Source organism: Carlito syrichta, unplaced genomic scaffold, assembly GCF_000164805.1.
Source record: "Carlito syrichta isolate Samal-C Ts95f unplaced genomic scaffold, Tarsius_syrichta-2.0.1 Scaffold305386, whole genome shotgun sequence".
Taxonomy (NCBI): Eukaryota; Metazoa; Chordata; class Mammalia; order Primates; family Tarsiidae; genus Carlito; species Carlito syrichta.
Window position 1 is genome coordinate 383,361 of NW_007249482.1, and position 14,670 is coordinate 398,030.

The following is a 14,670-nucleotide window of genomic DNA, read 5'->3' on the forward strand; positions in this document are numbered from 1 at the left end:
AAAAAAAAAAAAAAAAAAATCCCAACTCCAGAACGGGTCAACCGCCTCAGTTTACCTCTTGCCTTAGTCATCCCTACAGCAGTGAGGTTTCACCACTTCCACCCCTCTGGCACTTCATTTTGGGTTGGTGTTTTCTTTTCTAGTTCGACCCATCCCTTGGGTAACTCCTCACATGTTCACTTGTGCTCTCACTCCTTCAGTTGCTTAAAACACCGGGTTGACAGGCTTTCCAGGGCCTGCGCTTCTGAAGCAGAGCGAGTAGATAATTAAACTTAATTGAACCAACTAAGAAACACTGATTACTGGAAATTGGCCCAAGGTGCAAGGAAACATTGCCATTTGGGAAGATTGAAAGCCTTGGAAATGGATGTCGGAAGAAGACATTTGTCCAGCTACTGTTGGAATAGTAGCCACATTGGGGCTACCAAAGAATATACCTGCTGCTTTCCAGGTGTCACATGTCTCAAGAGGCCACACTCCTCTTGAGGAGTGGGGACCTGGGACTCCAGAGTTAATGGGCTGTCCCTCTACAGAGCAGTGGAGAAGTGGGACCAGGTCCTGAGAAGTCTTGCAATCACCCTTGCCCAGATAACTGCAGTCATCCTGTGAACTATGTGCTAGAAGCTGGGGCTTACCTGTTGCAGCAGAGGCTTACTCATTTGTTACATTTGTTCATTCAAATTTTTTCTGTGCCTTCAATGTGCCAGGCACAGTTAGATTTACAAACCTTGGAAATTCAGTGGAGGTGAGACGGAGCAGAAGCCAGAGGTGAGGTTCAGCAACAGCCTCGTGGGCAGGTGGGAAGAGCCATATGTCCAACTCCGCCTGGCACCAAGGGGCACAGAGCTACTGCCTCAGGTGCAGCAAACACAGAGCTCTCGGAGGTGATACCTTGAAGTCTGGACTGCTATATATCTGCTATAGGAAGAGCAGGATTTCAGTTGAGCCCCCTCACCAGACTTGGGAAGGAGGAGAGGGTTACCCTTTTTGGTCTAGATCAGTTGCACGCTACCATGCCCGGCTAATTTTTGATTTATTGTAGAGATGAAGTCTCGCCAAGTTGCCCAAGCGGGTCACAAACATGAATTCCTTTAGAAATAAGATAGCCAGGCTCGGTGGCTCAGCCTGTAATCCCGCGCCTTTGGGAGGCTGAGGTGAGTGGATTGCCTGAGCCCATGGGTTCGAGACCCGCCTGGGCAGCGAGACCTCATCTCTACAATAAATCAAAAAATCAGCTGGGCATGGTAGCGCATGCCTGTAATTCCGGCTACTCAGAAGGCTGAGGTGGAAGGATCGCCGGAGCCCAGCAGGTCGAGGCTGCGGTGGCCGGGAGCGGCCACTGCACTCCAGTCTGGGCGACAGAGTGAGACTCCAACTCAAAAAAAAAAAAAAAGAAATAACAAAGATAATTGTGGTCTTTCTCCCTAGGAAAATGTATGTGCACGTATATTTTTGCACACAATTTCAAGGGTTCATGAATTCCCAGAAGTCCATCCTGGGTTCCTGAGTCTTAGAAGAATGTCTCCTTTACACATGGAGTCAACCTTGGCCAGGACACTCACTGCTGAGGACAGTTAGTTCAGCAAGCTCTTTACAGAGGAAAGCTGCAGGAAGCGTTTAGGGAGGTTTTCCCAGATTGGTAGTGCTGAACTCAGAGGCTGATCCTGGGATGAACCTTCCCAGGAGCAGAAGTCTCCTCACTCCCTGCCTCTCAGAGGAAAGCAACTAAATCTGTCTGGACTCAACCAAGTATTCCCTTCCTCTCCCTTTTCTTTTCACTCCCTTCTGGGGTCAACTTGTGCTAGAAGGCTCTGCGAAGGGAGCACCCTAAGGTAACCAGTGTGATGGGGAGGTGAGGGACAGAAAAAGTTCTGAGCTTTTTCTCCTATTCCATTCTATTTTTAGTCCTTGGGATGATAGCTGCCTCTCCCTTCTTCCTTCAGGTCCTATCATCAGCCTTACCTCAAATTTCTCATGGTGGGAACGAGACTGTGACCCCTTCCACCATCATCCAGAAGAGTCCTTCCATTTCAAATGGGCTCTGGGAGGGCTATGGTCTCCTCTCCCTCTGATCTCTTTTGAGATCCCTCTCTGCCAGACAAATAAAATAACTCCCATTGGGATAATGGAATGGAGGTCTTTCCATCTGCCCAAGCTACAGCCTCGAACTCCTGCTCAAGCAATCCTCCCACCTCAGCCTCCCAAATCATTGGGATTGCAGGCATGAGCCACCGCACCTGGCAAAGGAACTGTTTCTTTCTTTCTTTTTTTTTTTTTTTTGAATTGGAGTCTCACTCTGTCACCCAGACTGGAGTGCAGTAGCACACTTCCGGTCACCGCAGCCTCGACCTGCTGGGCTCTGGCGATCCTTCCACCTCAGCCTTCCAAGTAGCTGAAACTACAGGCGTGCGCTACCACACCCAGCTAATTTTTTATTTATTGTAGAGACGAGGTTTCAACAAGTTGCCCAGGCGGGTCTCGAACTCAGGGGCTCAGGCAATCCACTCATCTCAGCCTCCCAAAGGTGCGGGATTACAGGCTGAGCCACTGAGCCCAGCTGGAACTGTTTCTTAAGTATAGTGTTGCGGAGGGAGAAAACAAGAGAGAAGATGACACCACCAGAAGGGCCCAACCCAGAGGGTGTCCTCACTGCAAGATCTTCTCTGGATCATATCACCCTAGAGCTGTCACCTGAGAGATAGATCTGGGTGCTGATGGAGGACTATAGCCATAAGGGCAGAGAAACAAGATGCCCTGTTAGCCCTGGTTGCAGTGGGGACTGGGTTGTGCTCAGCCTCCCAGGGTTGGGTGGGAAGGTAGGAATAATGCCCTACTCTCATCTCCCACAGTTTTCTACTTTGCATGGAAAAACTTAAACTCAGTCCTAGCAGAGTCTTCCAGGCCAGATCCCTCAGTGCTGGGGGAGGCAGATGCTGGGATTCAGGATCAAGTCTCTACCTCTTGCTCTTGGCTCAGCTCTCTCAGGAAGCTGAGAAGCTTTGAACAAGGAGAGGCCTGACTTAAGACCCTCTCTGTGATGCAGGGTTTTCCCACCCTGGGTTCCAAGGAACCTTCTGACATTGGCAAATGAGGCGCCGGATATCTATTTCCTGTCACTGCACTTGCTCCAGTTCTGCCTCCCTTCAATTACAACATTCACTCTCAGCAGGATTGTTACTGGGATTCAGGCTCCTTTGGGTCTACCTAGATGTCTCTGACAGTATGACTTACGGGAAGCAAAAGTCGTGTGCCTGGGACTCATTCTCTACAGGTTGACCTCCCTGCTCCCCAGCCTCGGTTTATTAATCTTCATAGTACAACAATAGAAATCTTATTTGCAGCCCTCCCCTGGGAGGCCCAGGACTGGTGATCCTTCATTCAGCAGCTCCTGCAGCACCTCACCTGAAGATGTCTGTGGCCACTGGTAGCCATAGGGCTGCTTTGCTCAGAGGTAGCTGTCCTCCACCATGAGATCCTACCTTTCCTGCACCCTTGTGACCAATTCTTACCCATGACTATTGCTGGACCCTGGAACTGCCCTTACTTTCCCCTGACCTCACGACCTCTTCTACTTAACCACTGCATGACCTTGACCTGTGACCTCTGAGCTGCTTTCTCCCTGAAGCAGCTCTCACTCTCCTTTTCCTCCTACCAGTCCTGCTGCTCTTACTGGTAACCCAGAACCTGGCAAGTCAGATAACCCTGCTCCTGTCCAGGTAAGCAGAATATGAGGGAGGGCAGAGCCTTCCTAATGCCATGGGTACAGGACCACAGTGCCCAAACCCACCCAAAGATATGCCACAACTTCCACTGCCATGGAGAGATGTGCTACCAGGAAGCAGTTCTCCAACCAGATGGCAGAGTGCAGATCTGGGGAGCATCACTGTGAGGTGCGGGGTGGGGGCTATGATGGGATCCCCGACAGTGTTTCTTGGAGGTGAAGGGACTAGAGGGGGCCACTGGGAGGGGGACTGATGTTCAGATACAGTAAGTTGCTGGGAAAAGAGACTGAAGCAGGAGGGAGAGAGTCAGCATTTGGGATGCTGGGAGAAGTGGAGATGTGGCCCAGGTCTGGATATCCCTCCATCCTCCTGAGCCTGTCTGCTCTCTCTATGCAGCTGATTCAACTCAATGCTTCCCACTACATGGCCCAGTGCAGCCTCAGTTGCGAGGGGGGAAATGAAACCCATCCCAGCCCTTGCCTGCTGTCCAACAACTCGGCACCTAGCCCCAGTCCCTGCAGGCTGCAGTGCTGCAGTGGAGGGACACTACCTGGCACTCAGTGAGTCAGCAGCGGGTGAGGCAACCCCACCCTTGATGCTTAGCCCTGCCCCAACAACCTGCAGCTTTGAACCCACCACCCCAACTCTGACTTCCAATCCTACTGACCCATAAGCTCAGAACCCTCCTGCCCATTAACCCCCCAACTCTGAACCTCACCTCTGAAAGGCCCTCAAATCTCAGCTTGATTTTCATTAGTCCCCCAACCTCTATGTACATTCCTAGCCTTGTCTGACCCCCTACTTTTGAGGTTTTTCCTCCTCATTGACTCCCCAAGTCTGAGCTCTCTACCTTCAGTGCCCTAGCCACCCCAGGTTCCCCCTCCAAAAATGCTTACCTTTTCCCAGCCCATCCAGGGCTCCTCACCCTCCCGGGCTCCAAGGAGGCCTGGAGTAAGCAACTGAGGTTGGCCAGGGTGGCAACAGGAGGATGTGTGAGGTAGTGAGCTGCCTCCCAACTAGATGTGCTCCCTCGGGGCAGAGTGGAGGTTGGGGCTTTGCCCAGGTGTCACAGTACTTCCCAGGCAGCCCTGCTCTGTTCCCAGATCTAGGCCCTCTGATTGTTCCAGAGGACAAGCTGCTTTCCATTCCATCCCAGCTGACCACCACCTTGACAGACCCCGAGAGAAAGGTGAGTGTCTCATTCCCATCTGCCTGCTCTGGGAAGTGGAGTCCAGAATGGACAGCGTGTGGTGGGCTGGGACCAGTGGCATGGGCACGATGGGCTCTAGCCTGGTTTCTGTCCAGCATTCACCCCCTGTTCAGTCTGCACAGAGCACCCCACTCCTCAAAACTCCTCCTGCTTTTTCTTCCAGGAGAAAATCTGTGGCACCTTCTCCTACCAAAGTGGTGGCTGCTTCAAAGGGCAGGAAGCTGTGGCTCTGTGCCCTGAGGGCTTGTACTTCTGTGAGGTGAGCCCTGGGGTACTCCCAGGATTGGGGTGCTTCCCGCCCTCAGAGCTGCAGGCCTTTTCCCTCCCGCCTGGAAGGGGTAACCCAGCCGGTATTTCGGGCTGGAGCTAGACATGCTGAGAACCAGGTTCCTTGGGGTCTAGCAATCTTGACCCCCTCGGCTCTGCATGATACCAAAAGCCAGGCAGCAGTTGGAGTCTTCCATACCTCCAATGACATGCTCCCTTGTTTCTGACTATTCGCTAGGGACTTACTGACCATGGGGAGGGAGCTAGGGGCCAAAGGAGGTTCAGCTCCACTCACAACCCACTGAACAGTTTCTGCCTCTGTGAGTGGAGGAGTGGGGCAAGGGGAAGACGAATGGTCCCTTCTCTTCTTGTAGCTGAAATGGTCCAGCTCAGCCTATAATGTGGGCTGCAGTCAGGTCTGTGAGGCAGGGATCCCCAGGTGTCACTGGGCTGTGACTTAGCCCTGTGCAGTCAAGCCTTGACCTCAGGCAGCTGCCTCCAGCTGGATGGGAACCTTCACTTTAACCAGGTGGCCCCAGGGGCTGCCAGGAGTCCCTGCACTGTGCTCTCACTGCGAGCCAAGCTGCTGCTCCTTCACTCTGCCCTGCTCCCCTAGCTGGGCCCAGCAGAATCAGGGAGCAAAGGCCAAGAAGATCCTGTAAGCCCTGCAAGCCTCCAGACCCACCCCCAGTTCTGACACCTGTAATTGTATCTTTTTTTTTTTTTAGTTGGAGTCTCACTCTGTCGCCCAGACTGGAGTGCAGTGGCCGCTCCTGGCCACCGCAGCCTCGACCTGCTGGGCTCCGGCGATCCTTCCGCCTCAGTCTTCCAAGTAGCTGGAACTACAGGCGCGCACTACCACACCCAGCGAATTTTTTGATTTATTGTAGAGATGAGGTCTCGCCAAATTGCCCAGGTGGGTCTCGAGCCCGCGAGATCAGGCAATCCACTCACCTCAGTCTCCCAAAGGAGCAGGATTACAGGCTGAGCCACCGAGCCCGGCTTGTAATTGTATCTTTAGTAAAAGGGACTTGTCCAGTCTACAGCTCTGGGTTCAAGTCTCCTCACTTCTCCCCTCCCAGGACAAAGAGAAGACAGAGTATGTCTGGAAAAACAAAACCTCCTGCCTGATCCCCAAACCAGTGGGAGGATCCCCAAATCCTGCAGGGACAGTTTCTTCATCTGTAAAGAGCATCCAGCCCCAGCCTCTTTTCCACACCCTCCTCCTCAGGCTTTGGAGTTGGGGTTCTCCTGCTTTCCTGCAGCGACCTCCACTCCTTAATCTCTAAGGGTCTGAGTCATTCCCCTTTATCCTCAGCCTCCATGTGACTTTGAAACTGAATTTAAATAAACATGAGCTCTACTTGTGCTGTGGATGTTTCCAGGAAAAGGAGAAGACTGGGGGAAGGTGCTTTCTGTTTCTGGAAGGGTCTGACAAAGTTGAACTGATCAGCTGCTTTGCTTAGGGAAAGATGAGGGAGAATGGGCAGAAGTCACAGAGACACCCTTTTCCAGCACCAGCCTGTTTCTTCAGTTTGGGTCAAAGCTTGAGAGAAGGTGTATTTAAAAGAATTCATGCTGAGCGCGGTGGCTCATACCTATAATCCCAGCACTTTGGGAGGCCGAGGTTAGAGGATTTCCTGAACCCATGAATTCGAGACCAGTCTGGGCAACTTGGCAAGACCTCATCTCTACAATAAATCAAAAAATTAGCTAAGTGTGGTGGCATGTGCCTGTAGTTCCAGCTACTTGGAAGGCTGAGGCAGAAGGATTACCTGAACCCAGCAAGTCGAGGCTGCAGTGGCAGTGAGCATGCCACTGCACTCCAGCCTGGTTGAAAGGTTGAGACTCCAACTAAAAAATAATAATAATCATAAAATAAAAAATAAAATAATTCATTATGTAATTGACTAACTCCATGAATGTGTTCTGAGGGCCAACTGTGTGCCAGAAACTGCTGGGGTGAGGAGGAAAAGGCACAGCCCTGTCCTCAGGGAGCCAACAGGCTGAAGGGCACGGTCCTAGCATCCCCTTTCTGAATTGGGCTTTTTTGTTCATCTAGGGCAACCTCCTTATCTTGGATGGGGAAATTGAGGCCCAAAAGTCAAAAGGTCTTGGCCAAGGGCACGTGGCCAGATGAGTCAGGGGAAGACACTGCCACACAGGAACAGTGTCACACACTTTACAAAGTGCGTTCACATACAAGATCTTCCAACAGTCTCATGTAGCAGGAGGACCAGTGGGGTTGAGGAGGGCATATGGCAATATAAATGGCCCAGGAGTTGAGATTAGATTTTTTGCAGAGCCCCAGTGTCGCCACTTGCTAGCTACGAGACCTCTGTCAAATTGCTTACCCTCTCTGAGCCTCAGTTTCTCTGCCTGGAAAATGGAAGTAATGGTTCTTTATAGTTTTGCTATCCCTCCATTAAGCTAGAATGGGGGGATGAGTTTCAGTGGAGGTCAGAGCCGTCTCTCCTGGGGTGAGAAGAACTGAAGATGGAATTAATTAGAAAATAAAAATGCATGATTTTCTTTCCTTGAGGTAAATGTGACCATCTTCCTTCTGGGTGGGGAGCTCTGGCTTCACGACTTACAGGGCTCAGGATGGGGATTAGGGCACCCATTAGAAAACCTTTCCAGAATAGAAAGCCCAGTGAGCCCCAGGATCTAAGGGGTTAATGGGGGCGGGAGACGCCCTCCCCCCACATTGATTAGGGCATGCTGGGACTTGCAGGCAGACGGCCCGTCCAAGCGCAGGGGCCGCTGGGAAACGTAGTCACTTGCCTAATCCGGAGCTTTGGTGTCCCGCGCGCCCAGTGGTGACAGCTCCGGAGGTAGGCGGCAAAGGCAGGGGCTGCGGGCGGGTGTGAAGAAAGAAAGACAGCGCAGGACTGCGTAGGAGGGAGTGGGCAAGCTGAGGGTTGGGACCCCTCCCCTGCGGCCCTCAGACCGGATCCCCCCTTCCCCCCAACAACCCCCGGTTTGCGGCTGATGCAATGGGCCTGCTGGGTGGAGTGAGGGGCAAGGAGAAACAGGATGCTTTTTCTGTCTCCAAGGAAAGAGGAGCAGGACTGGGACTCTCCCTTCCTGAGAGTAAGGAGTGTTTTTCCCACCCCCACACGGACAGCCACTGACACCTCCCAGAGAGGCACCAGGAGAACAAATACTGCTCTCGTCAAAAGAGGGACAGAGCAATGGGACCAGGTCCCATTTTCCAAAAACAGGAATAGACACCCACTTCCAACAATAGAACGGACCCACTCAAGAATAACCAGATGTTCTCCCAGACAAAGGGAGGTACAGCAAGCTGGAGATCCCATCAGGGACAAAGGGACTGCGCCCCTAGCCCTGGAAACTTTAAAAGGACTATTCTAGGGAGGAGCAAGAGAAGGAGGAGGATCAGGCTTCCCTTGTACCTTCTCCCTCATAGAGACCTCTCCTTCCCAACCCCCCACCCAGACAGCTCCATCACCTTATGGGTAACATGTTGATCAAAGGGGGCTTCCATCTGCTCTGCCCCAGGGTGTGTGCGCTCAGCAGGGGCCAGCATGGACCAGTCTGTGGCAATCCAGGAGACCCTGGCTCAAGGGGAATACTGCATCATCATATCCTTCCCTGTGCTGAGCTCCCAGCCCTGGGCCTGCCCTGACTGTGGGAAGAGGAATGGAAGGCGTGTGAGGTGTCTGACCCTCTCCTCCCTCTCTCTGAGCCCTTGCAAGAGAAGGAAACCAGTATTTACTAAGTACTTACTGAGTCCCTAAACTCTCTGTCAGGAGCTTTAAATAGGCAGTTATCCTCCCAACACCCTATGAAGTTTGGGGTTAGTATCCCCAACTAAAGATGAGGAAGACTCAGAGAGGTGAAGTGACTTACCCACGGTCACAGAGTGAATTTGGAAGGCAAGGGCAAGGAGGGATGGTGGGGCAGGTTGGGTTGGGGGAGGCCTGGCCTCCGGGTTCGTTTTCCCTTGACTCTGAGCTGCAGGCGGTGCAAGGTGTGCTGTGTGAAGGGGACAGCCGGCAGAGCCGCCTCCTGGGCCTTGTGCGCTACCGCCTGGAGCATGGTGGCCAGGAACATGCGTGAGTGAGGGGCTCTGTCCTGCCTCTCTGGGCTGTGGGGTTATTCTTCACTGTAACCTCCAACTGTACTTCAACCATTCCTCCAGGCCAGATCTGAATCCTCTAGAATTATTATCATAATGACAGTTAAGTTGTTTTTTTTTGGGGGGGGGTTTGTGTTTGTTTTTTTTTTTGAGTCAGAGTCTCACTCTGTTGCCCAGGCTGGAGTGCAGTGGTATGCTTACGGCCACCCCAGCCTCAACCTGCTGAGCTCAGGTGATCCTTCTGCTTCAGCCTTCCAAGTAGGTGGAACTACAGGCATGTGCCACCATGCCCAGCTAATTTTTTTGTAGAGATGAGGCCTTGCCAAGTTGCCCAAGCTGGTCTCGAACCCGTGGGCTCAGGCAATCCTCTCACCTCAGCTTCCCAAAGTGCTGGGATTATAGGTTTGAGCCACTGCACCCGGCTGATGGTTAACATTTGGGGGTTTGGATACATTGGCTTACACCTGTACTCCCAGCACTTTGGGAGGCCAAAGCAGGAGGACTGCTTGCAGCCAGAAGTTTAAGAACAGCCTGGGCAACATAGCAAGACCTCGTCTCTACAATAAATAAAAAAATCAGCCAGGCATTGTAGTGTGTGCCTGTAGTCCTGCTACTTGGAAGGCTGAAGCAGAAGGGTCTTGAGCCCAGCAGGTCAAGGTTGTGGTAGCTGTGAGCATGCCACTGCACTCTGACTAAGGTGACAGAGTGAGACTTAGCCTAAAAAAAAATTTTTGTTTTTGAACACCATATTCTAAGTCCTTCACATATATTAATTCATATAATCCTCATGTGAGCAGGAAGCTACTTTTTTTTTTTTTTTTTTTGAGTTGGATTCTCACTCACTTGCCTGGGCTGGAGTGCAGTGGCATGCTCACAGCCACCCCAGCGTTGACCTGCTGGGCTCCTGCGATCCTTCTGCCTCAGTCTTCCAAGTAGCTGGAATTATAGGTGCGCACTACCGCACCTGGCTAATTTTTTATTTATTGTAGAGATGAGGTCTCGCTAAGTTGCCTGGGCTGGTCTTGAACCTATGGGCTCAGGCAATCTTCTTGCCTCGGCCTCCCACAGTGCTGGGATTACAGACTGAGCCACCAAAGCTTCTTGAGAAGAGACAGTTTCACATAAATCCAGGATTTGTTACTGACGAGCTACACGATCTTGGGCAAGTTGTTTGGTTCCTCCATATGTCACTTTGTCCAGATTAAAGATTAAAGTGGGGCCAGGCTCGGTGGCTCAGCCTATAATCCCAGCCGAGGCGAGTGAATTGCCTGAGCCTGCAGATTCAAGACCAGCCCAGGCAACTTGATGAGGTCTCGTCTCTACAATAAATCAAAAATTAGCCGGGTGTGGTAGCCCACGCCTGTAGTTCTGGCTACTTGGAAGGCTGAGGCAGAAGGATTGCCAGAGCCCAGCAGGTTGAGGCTGCGGTGGCTGGGAGTGTACCATTGCACTCCAGTCTGGGCAACAGAGTGAGACTCCAACTCAAAGAAAAAAAGATTAAAATGAGTTAGCACATGTAAGATGTTTTAAATACCACAAGGCACATAGAAAGTGCTAGATTAATGTTTCCTGGTAAGACCTGCATATCACACAGAAGCAGAGACAGGGTAAATAATACTTGCCAAAGGTTTCAGAACTGGAAAGTGAACCTTGGGGTCTCAGAGCCTGGAGGGAGGGGGCCTTAGACATTTTCTAATCCACTTCCTTAATTCTATAGATAGGGGAACTGAGATTCAGGGAGAGAAGGGGACATTTATCGTTGTCCTGTTTCTGTCCCACGCAGTGCTAGAATGCACCATGGACAGATCAAACATATGTTTCTTTTTTTTTTTTTAAGTTGGAGTCTCACTCTATTACCCAGATTGGAGTGCAGTGGCACACTCACGGCCACCGCAATCTCAACCTGCTGGGCTCAGATGGTCCTTCCACCTCAGACTTCCAAGTAGCTGGAACCACAGGCATGTGCTACCACACCTGGCTAATTTTTTTATTTATTGTAGAGATGAGGTCTTATCATGTTGCTCAGGCTGGTCTTGAACCCCTGAGCTCAGATAATCCTCTTGCCTCCACCTCCCAAAGTGCTGGGATTACAGGTGTGAGTCACTGCATCCAGCCCAAGCATGTGTTTCACTAAGGAAGCAGGGGCTTCCCCAAATGAGAAAATGTCAGGTTTGATGACCTCATTCATAAAATTGTAGTCTCTGATGGGCACTGTGGACAGAGATGGCATGAGGATGTGCATAGCCAGGTCACCACCAGCATAGTGCTAGAAATCAAGAGGGAGTGTAAGCACCTCAGGGCCTCCAAGATGGGCCTGAGGGACAGCCAGTGGCCCCATCCTCACCTCTGCTTCCTGCCCTTAGTCTCTTCCTGTATACGCACCGGAGGATGGCCATTACCGGGGATGATGTCTCTTTGGACCAGATAGTGCCAATCTCGCGGGATTTTACGCTGGAAGAAGGTGCCACAGGTGGCTGGGTGGTATGAATCCCTCTCTTCCGGGTCCCCCAGGTCATCTCTGTCCTTGTTGGGGAGCCAGTGGGAGTAAGACTGAGGCTGAGGCTGAAGTGTTCAATTGCTAAGGGCCTTCTCGTTTCCATTCCACAGTGCCCCCAGATGGTGAACGCTACATCCTTGGTGAGTGGTCCTCTCAGTCTGGGTCCCACTTGGGGCATGGGGTACAGGATCTTCAGAGAGAGAAGAAAAATGTGAAGTAAGAGCGCCCCCAACACCCTTACTGTGGCAAGTTAGACCTTGCAGGATCAGGTCCACCTCTATGGACTCATCTCCCATCACTCTCTTCCTTGCCATCACCCCAAACATACATGTTCTCCTCATGGAGCCCCTGCACATGCTGTTTCCCCCTCCTAAAAGCCTCATGTCTCTTTTCATTTAGCCAACTTCTACTCATCCTGTAGGGCTTCCAGTTGTGCATTTCTCTTCCCAGGAAACCTTTGTTGAACCCCCGAAATTGTATCTCATTGATGATACACATGCCTTTTTCTCATCCTTGCCATCCCTCTGTCACTCACAGTGATTCAATTACTCATACTGATGAATTTAACGTCTGTCTTCTTTGTTAGACAATAATGATGGCAGGAGCAAATGTTTAACTGGTGATTATCTTGTGCCAGACACTATACTAAAAGTTGTACATCCATCATAACAGCCTTTTCTCACAGCAATTCTATGAAGTTGTCACTGTTTTCATTCCCATTTTATGGACAAGGTAATTAAGGTCCAGAGAAAATAAATAATTGGGTGGAACCAGGATTCAAACTCAGAGCCCAGACTCTGGAGCACACACTCTTTTTTTTTGTTTGTTTGTTTGAGTTGGAGTCTCACTCTGTCACCCAGGCTGGAGGGCAGTGGCATGCTCCTGGCCACCGGAGCCTCGACCTGTTGGGCTCCAGTGATCCTTCTGCCTCAGCCTTCCAAGGAGCACACACTCTTAATCACTGTGCTAGGTGGCCTCTGCTCATTCCTTAGCTCAGCACATGATTTTGAGTAGTCACCATGTACCTGGTACTGGGGATGAGTTATGAATAAGGTGCCTTCCACAGTCTAGCTCCCTGAGACAGGTCATATCTATTCTTTTCCCTGTGGTATTCCTTGTGCCTGGCATAGTGCCGGGCACAGTCAGGTGGACTGACTGGCGGACAGCCCTTCTTGTCTGCCTCTATGTGCTCTTCATTCCAGTCAGAGGGGAACAGACTACAAGTCAGAAGACCTGTTCTCCTCCAGCCCCATCTAATTCTGAGGTGGAGGCTTACTGACTTTCCTGAGCCTTGGCCTACCTCCTCTATAAAGTGGGGATACTGTTAATTTGGAACTGAGGGTACATTTCCTTATTGTCCCAACAGTAGCCCCAAGTGAATTGTTTAAGGGCTGAAGGGGCTTTGGGAGCTTGGGCTGCTGATTCTCCGTTCTGGGACTCCAGCCTTAAGATGCATCAAGCACTTAGCACTTGGCAGCCAGGGGTTCATTTTTTGCCTCCTTTGTGCAGGCTCAGATGTGACCATTCAGCTGGACACAGCAGAGCTCAGTCTCGTATTCCAACTACCCTTTGGTTCACATACCAGGATGTTCCTCCAAGAAGTCGCCAGGGCCTGTCCAGGTAGGTAGACCTCAGGTTCCTTCAGGGAGGGAGAGGTTGACTGGGCACTTACCTGCCTACTCCAGTTGACTTTCTACCCTTTGGACTCACTTTCTACAGTTTCTGTATCCTTTCAAAGCTTCTGGCGTGAAGCCATACTGCCCCCAGGCTGCCAACCAACTGTGGTGTTTGCTATTCTGTTTACGATTTCTGGACTTGAGTGTTAACTACAGCAGGGCCCCTTTGCCCTCCGGGCTGTGGGCAGGGCTGCAAGGGTGAGCTGTGACTGTTGCAGAATCTCTTACAAACTGGCAGAGTCAGTAACTTCTAGAATCCCATCTTCCCTTTCCCTGCCACTCACAACTAGAGCCCTCGAACCCTGCTCTATTCCCCACTGCAGCTGGTCTAGCTTTGGGTTAGCAGTGAGAGAATTTGTGTAGACTTGAGAATCAGCCAGACAGGTATAGAAGAGGTAGTGTACAAAGCAGAGGATTGGTCACAGAACTTGCAAATTCCAGGTGCATGTGCTTATCTGGGCTTATGCGCTTACCCAACACTTTTTGTTGTTTCCTTTCAAGCTAATATCTTGTGTCTGTGGGAACAGGGGGAGGGCTTGCCTTCTTTGTGGGCTCACTGTGGAGACTGAACCTCCAGAAGTTTCACCTTGTTTCACTTGGTGTGCCAGGAAGGATACTAGCTTTGGACACAAACTGGGATATGAGGGAAAGGAAGTAGAAACAGTCAGGCATGGTAGCTTGTACCTATAGTCCCAGCTTCTCGGGAGGCTGAGGTGGGAGGATCACTTGAGCCCAGGAGTTTGAGGCTGCAGTAAACTATAAGCATGCCATTATACTCCAGCCTGGACAACAGTATAAGATCTCATCTCTAAAAAATAAACATAGACTGGGTGCAGAGGCTCATGCCTGTAATCCTAGCACTTTGGGAGCCCAAGGCAGGAGGATTGCTTCAGTCCAGGAGTTTGAGACCAGCCAGGCATCATAGCAAGACCTCGTCTCTACAGAAAATTTTAAAAATTATCTGGGCGTGGTGATACATGCCTGTAGTCCCAGCTACTCTAGAGGCTGAGGCAGAAGGATTGCCTGGGTTCAGAAGGTCAAGGCTGCAGTGTGATGTGATTGTGCCATTGTACTTCATCCTTCAGAGTAAGACCTCAACTCAAAAATAACCATATAAAAATAAAAAATAAGCCGGGCTCGGTGGCTCAGCCTGTAATCCCGCGCCTTTGGGAGGCTGAGGTGAGTGGACTGCCTGA

General features: G+C 51.1%; 1 protein-coding gene across 1 annotated transcript in view; it reads left to right on the top strand.

Annotated features, from left to right (window-relative positions):
- Positions 1–8,747: 8,747 nt before the first annotated feature.
- Positions 8,748–14,670, top strand: part of INPP5B (inositol polyphosphate-5-phosphatase B) — a 66,443-nt gene continuing 60,520 nt past the window's right edge. Inside the window, exons 1-5 of the mRNA XM_008061647.1 lie at positions 8,748–8,816; positions 9,184–9,278; positions 11,665–11,762; positions 11,909–11,938; positions 13,308–13,418. Of these exons, the coding sequence (XP_008059838.1) occupies positions 8,748–8,816; positions 9,184–9,278; positions 11,665–11,762; positions 11,909–11,938; positions 13,308–13,418 (403 nt within the window). The remainder of the gene's footprint in view (positions 8,817–9,183; positions 9,279–11,664; positions 11,763–11,908; positions 11,939–13,307; positions 13,419–14,670) is intronic.